Source organism: Mastomys coucha, unplaced genomic scaffold, assembly GCF_008632895.1.
Source record: "Mastomys coucha isolate ucsf_1 unplaced genomic scaffold, UCSF_Mcou_1 pScaffold22, whole genome shotgun sequence".
Lineage (NCBI taxonomy): Eukaryota > Metazoa > Chordata > Mammalia > Rodentia > Muridae > Mastomys > Mastomys coucha.
In genome coordinates, this window is record NW_022196905.1 from 223,412,640 (window position 1) to 223,417,908 (window position 5,269).

At 49.7% G+C, this 5,269-nt stretch overlaps 1 protein-coding gene and 1 long non-coding RNA gene across 8 annotated transcripts in view; one reads left to right on the forward strand and one right to left on the reverse strand.

Annotated features, from left to right (window-relative positions):
• Positions 1-1,366: 1,366 nt before the first annotated feature.
• LOC116069743 lies at positions 1,367-3,350 on the reverse strand. The gene is made up of 3 exons (XR_004110118.1): positions 3,233-3,350; positions 1,738-1,765; positions 1,367-1,440 (listed from the first exon to the last, which is right to left on the reverse strand). It is a non-coding gene; the product is annotated as an uncharacterized LOC116069743 (long non-coding RNA).
• The window catches only part of Hook2 (hook microtubule tethering protein 2), a 13,085-nt gene continuing 10,798 nt past the window's right edge, over positions 2,983-5,269 (forward strand). For 2 of the 7 annotated variants that reach the window (XM_031340604.1, XM_031340605.1), the window contains exons 1-3: positions 3,093-3,469; positions 3,697-3,782; positions 3,852-3,924. In XM_031340604.1, coding sequence (XP_031196464.1) covers positions 3,215-3,469; positions 3,697-3,782; positions 3,852-3,924 — 414 coding nt within the window. In that variant the 5' untranslated portion in view covers positions 3,093-3,214. Of the gene's footprint in view, positions 3,002-3,039; positions 3,516-3,696; positions 3,783-3,851; positions 3,925-5,269 lie in introns of those variants that run through there. The other 5 variants (XM_031340610.1, XM_031340607.1, XM_031340608.1 and 2 more) reach the window with 5 other exon arrangements.

A 5,269-nucleotide genomic window follows, 5' to 3' on the forward strand; every position in this document is an offset into this window, starting at 1 on the left:
ACTCTGTAGACCAGGCTGGCCTTGAACTCAGAAGTCCACCTGCCTCTGCCTCCCAAGTGCTGGGATTAGAGGCGTGTGCCACCACTGGCCAGCAGTCCAGCTTGTTTTCAAGTTTCTTTTTCAGATTCATTTTTTATGTGTATGAATGTCCGCCTACATGCATGTATGTACACCACCATGTATGTGCCTGGTGCAAATATGTCCTATCTCCTGGTACGGAAGCTATGTACGGTTGTGAGCCACCATTCCGGCCCCTACACTCATCTTCTGAACTTGTATATTATGCACAGATTGATACCCTGAACTTCCTGACAGCCATCAAGTCACACACATATACTCAGCTGAACAAACTCCAGGACTCCAAGACACAAGTGGAGGCTAACCCAATCACAGGCCCACCACTTCGCACCTACACAAATAGGAGCACATTTCCCTTGGACTTACTCAGTGTTGTGAGGTGGGAGCCCCAGCAGGACTGCAGTAACTGGGTGTGGGGAGATTGTCAGAGTCCCAATGCCAAGGGAGCATGGAATTCACAGAGGATTTCGCATACTCATGGGGGTGGATGGGTGCTGTCCTCTGGTTGTGGAACCCAGGGTCTTCATCCCAGCTGTGATGACTAGATCAACATCCAGATGTGCAGGCTGAAGGGGATGGGCTGGGGTCCAGCTGTGGCCTTAGGGAGGGGCTGAGTCACTCACTTCCCAGCAGTACAACCCAGGCTGGATCCAGCTATTCCTGGAAACCAGTACGAGGTGGGGTCCCCAAACCAGCTAGAGGTTACTGATCCAAACTTGCAAAACATGCACTCTAGGTTCCTATAACTGGAGGCCTTCGGAACTCTACAAACTTGGAGGTTCCCTACACCTAAAATGGGTTGGCATCCTTCTAAGTGCAAGGTCAGTCTCAAAGGAAGGATTTGTGGAATTTCTTTTTGCAGAATTAAAAGCACTTATATCCAGAGCACTGCTCCTTGATTGTAAAAAGAGATTGCCTTGTTGCCAACATTGAAGCTCTTCTTCCCCTCTCTGCTGACCCTGTGGAAGGCTATAACTCCTTCCCCATTAGAGTGAAGTATCTTCATTTATTTGTTTATGTGTTTATTTACTTATTTATTTAGAAATAGGGTCTCTCTAATGTGGTCCTTGCTATCATGGAACTCAATATGTAGGCCAAGCTGGCTTCAGACTCACAGCAATCCACCTGCCTCTGCCACTGGAGTGTTGATATCAAAGGCAGGAGCACCATCATACTCAGCTCCTAATCTTCATTTAAATCTTTTGTTTGGTTTTTGTTTTTTCTTTTCTGAGACAGGGTCTGAGTGTAGCCCTGGGTGTCCTGGAATTCTCTCTGTAGACCAGGCTGGCCTCAAACTCAGAAATCTGCCTGCTTCTGCCTTCTAGCTTCATTTAAATCTTGACTTCTTGAACATCTGGACACCTGTAATATCACACCAACATTGGAATAACTTAAAACTTAAATCACTTTCCATATCTGGATTCTCAGATTTCTTCTAAACTTCAAAATCCCTGTAATGCAACCCATCATCCTAAATTTTTTGTGTCCCAGAATGTCAGCCACATATTCTTGTAACAATCATGGTTCCTGGCAACAGTGTATGTGTGTGTGTGTGTGTTGTTTCCACTTTGGGGCATCAACTTTGGTGGATGTGGGATGGGGGAGCCAGTTGGCAGCACCCATGCCCAGTCCAGTCCGGAAGCACATTCCCTTCTATACCTTTTCACAGGATCGCAGGGACTGGAATCTGGAAAACAAGACGTGAGGAGTTGTGGAAGTGTGAATCAGCCTCCATGGCTCTCTAGTGTGTGCAGTTGAGAGTTTGAGTGGGTTGCAACTGAGTGTCTGTAGTAGATTAACAACTCTCTAGTAAGATAGAGGGCGGGTGGCTGATGTCGCTGGGCTCACCCAACCAGGACAGGGTCGCAGGACTGGATCCTGGCTCATTGACGGGATGGAAGCAGAACATTAACCCCCTCCGACCTGAACCCGCCCCAAAGCAGAGCCGGCTCCACTCCTCCCTCTGGGCACATTTAATAGCCTCTAATTACAGCACATTACCCCACCTGCCTGCGGGGGAGGGGCTTTCAGTGGACCCAGGGGTCAAAGGGCGCGGTCTGGGCTTTACCCCCTGCGTCAAAGCCAGTGTACTTTGTAGCAGCTATTCACTCATTTACAAAACGGCGGATTTTCAAAAAAATTTAAATAATACAGTTTCTAAAATTAAGAAAACAAAACCTGGGAATTAAAGGAGCCCTTGTCTCCTAGGGTCGTGGAGGACAGTCAATTGTCTGTAGATATATAGCTTAGTGGAAAGTCTGAAAACAGTAAGCATTCTACAAATGATGTTTTGAGACTTTATTGTCAAAAAATTCTAAGCCCTCTGAGCTCCCCTAAACCGGCTCAACCGGTGGACGCACCCTTTTCCCAGAAGGATGCGTTCCTGCGTTCTGCGCGCCCCCTGGTGGGCTTCAGGTCACCCGCAGCTTGGGCCTGGTCAAGTGTTTTTTAAGGCAGGAAGGTGCTCAGATCAGTCGGAGCGGCGTAGCTCACAGGAAGGAGACCCCCGGCTGGGCAAGTGCAAGTGTCCTCTACTCAAGACACACTTGACGCTATCTGCTCCCAACCATACCCGCGTCTTCAGCTGGAATCACTGCTGTGGGGAAGACGATTTTAAGATCCTCTCACTCCACGACTACAGGATTTATTATTCTCTCCGCTCACATAAAGAAAGCCTCGGATCATAACGCGGCTGAAACGGAGGATTTCTTTCAGCGTTGGGGGAAAACCATGAATGTGCCTGTGGAACTGGGTGCGGTAGATCCGCCTTAAAAGGATCTCGAGGACCGCTCCACTACGTAAAGAAATGCGGCGAGGATCCTCGCGGAGGCTGCCACCACTCTCCCCACCGGCAGGACTGAGCCAGACTGACACCTAGCGGCAGAATGTGCACTTGCCTGTGTCCCACATCCAAGATGGCGAGGCGAGTGCTTGCAATTGGAAGAGATCACGTGTCTGAGGCGGAGCCTATGGCTAGGGGGCGGGATGCAGCGGGGCGGCGCTCTAGGCGGAGCGGGAGGTCTGGGCTTCGGGCGCTCGCTGGTGGCGGACCCGGAGGCTGCTGCTGCTGCGTGCCGGGGCTCCTTGGCACGGATCGAATTCGATCCGGAGCCATGAGTGTGGACAAGGCCGAGCTATGCGGGTCTCTGCTCACCTGGGTAGGTCGAGGGGCGGGGCTGGGTCAGGTGTGCGCCCTTTCCTCTCGTCCTGTCTAGGTGTTCTTTCCTCTGTCTTGGAGCTGGAAGGAGGAATAGGTCGTAGGCTTGCTGGGCCGTTGGACTCTGACCTGACCACCTGCTTCTGTCACGTGGGCAGGCCTGAGAGGAAAGAACAGGTGAGGCCACGCCCCTCTGGGGCACAGGCCTGGTCAGACGTTTGCAGTGGGGACCAAGTGAGTGGTGGTAACGCCCTGACCTGGGTTTGCAGGATTTGCCAGGGTAGGTAAAATGAAGCCACGCCCCGTCCCTGCCTAGGTGTATAGAAGCCACGCCCCCGAAGAAGTGATTTGTTGGTGCTACTAGTGCCTTTCTAACCCCATGAGGTGTCTGATGGCTGGGGGAAAAGTCTGTAGTTCCAGGTCCTCAATTTTCCTGTTGCCCTTCCGTCGTCCCCCTTTAGTTGCAGACGTTCCAAGTTTCGCCCCCTTGTGCCAGTCCCCAGGACCTGAGCAGCGGACTCGCCATAGCCCATGTGCTGAATCAGATGTGAGTGAGGTTGAGTGGGAGGATCCTGAAGGGCTCCCCAGCCAGCTCATCCCACCTTTCTGCCCTTAGAGACCCTTCCTGGTTCAACGACGCATGGCTCCAGGGCATCTCAGAGGACCCAAGTCCCAGCTGGAGGTTGAAGGTGACAGGTGGACTCATGACTAGGGAATAACCAGAGGACTTAAAAGATGATGGCAAAGGGAGAGCTAGAGACAGGTCCTGCGTGATGGACTGGCAGACCTGCCAAGAAGAGAGCCAGATGTCTGGTGATCAGCAAGGGACTTCTGTTCTTTATATTGAGCACCCACAATAAGACAAAAAACTTGCCATCATTCTTATGATGTGGGCAAAAAGCACATACACAAACACATGTTAACGTTCAAGAGGTGTGGTGGCAAATGCTTGTAATCCCAGCTATTGTGGTATGCTAAGGCAGGGGATAGTAAATTCTCCATCATCCCTTCTCAAAACCTTAAGAAGGAGGCAGGGATATAGCTTAGCAAAAGAGAATGTGCTCGATGTACACAAGGTCCTGAGTTCAATCCCAGGTAGCAGGGTATACTAGTGGGGGGTGGTAGCCAGACCCTGTGGCACACATGGGATCCCAGTACTTAGGAAGCAAGAGGATCAGGACATCAAGGTGAACTTTGGTGGCTACACAGCAAGTTAGAACTCATTCTGAGCCATGTGAGGTGCTGCTTCAAAAAACAACTGGACTGGAAGAATGGTGTGGTAGTTAAGAATGAATACTGTTCTTCCAGAGGAACTTACTGCTTCTTTAGAGAGGACCTGAGTTCGATTCCCAGCACAGACATCAAACAGCTCTCAACCACCTGTAACTGTTCCAGGGGATCTGACTCTTGTAGCCTCTGCAGGCACCCTCATATTCTCTTTCTCTGTCTGTCTGTCTGTCTGTCTGTCTCTCTCTCTCTCTCACACACACACACACACATTCTCTCTCTCACACACACAGTTAAAGGATAAGATAAATCTTAAAAAAACAAGAAAACAAATTCATGTAAACCTATGAAGACAGTAGAAGGAGGGCCATGAGAGCAATGGGAGGTAGGTAGGTAGGTAGGTGCTTGGTTTTTTGTTTTTTTTTTGTTTTTTGGGTTGTTTTTTTTTTTTTTTTTTTTTTTTTTTTGGTTTTTCCAGACACGGTTTCTCTGTCTTGCCCCTGCTGTCCTGGAACTCACTCTGTAGACTAGGCTGGCCTCGAACTCAGAAATCTGCCTGCCTCTGCCTCCCAAGTGCTAGGATTAAAGGCGTGCACCACCACTGGGCCTACTTTTATTTTTTTAAAAGATTTATTTATTATTATAAATAGGTACATTGTAGCTATCCTCAGGCACACCAGAAGAGGGCGTCAGATTTTTCATTACAGGTGGTTGTGAGCCACTATGTGGTTGCTAGGATTTGAACTCATGACCTTCGGAAGAGCAGTTGGTGCTCTTACCCACTGACTGAGTCATCTCACCAGCCCT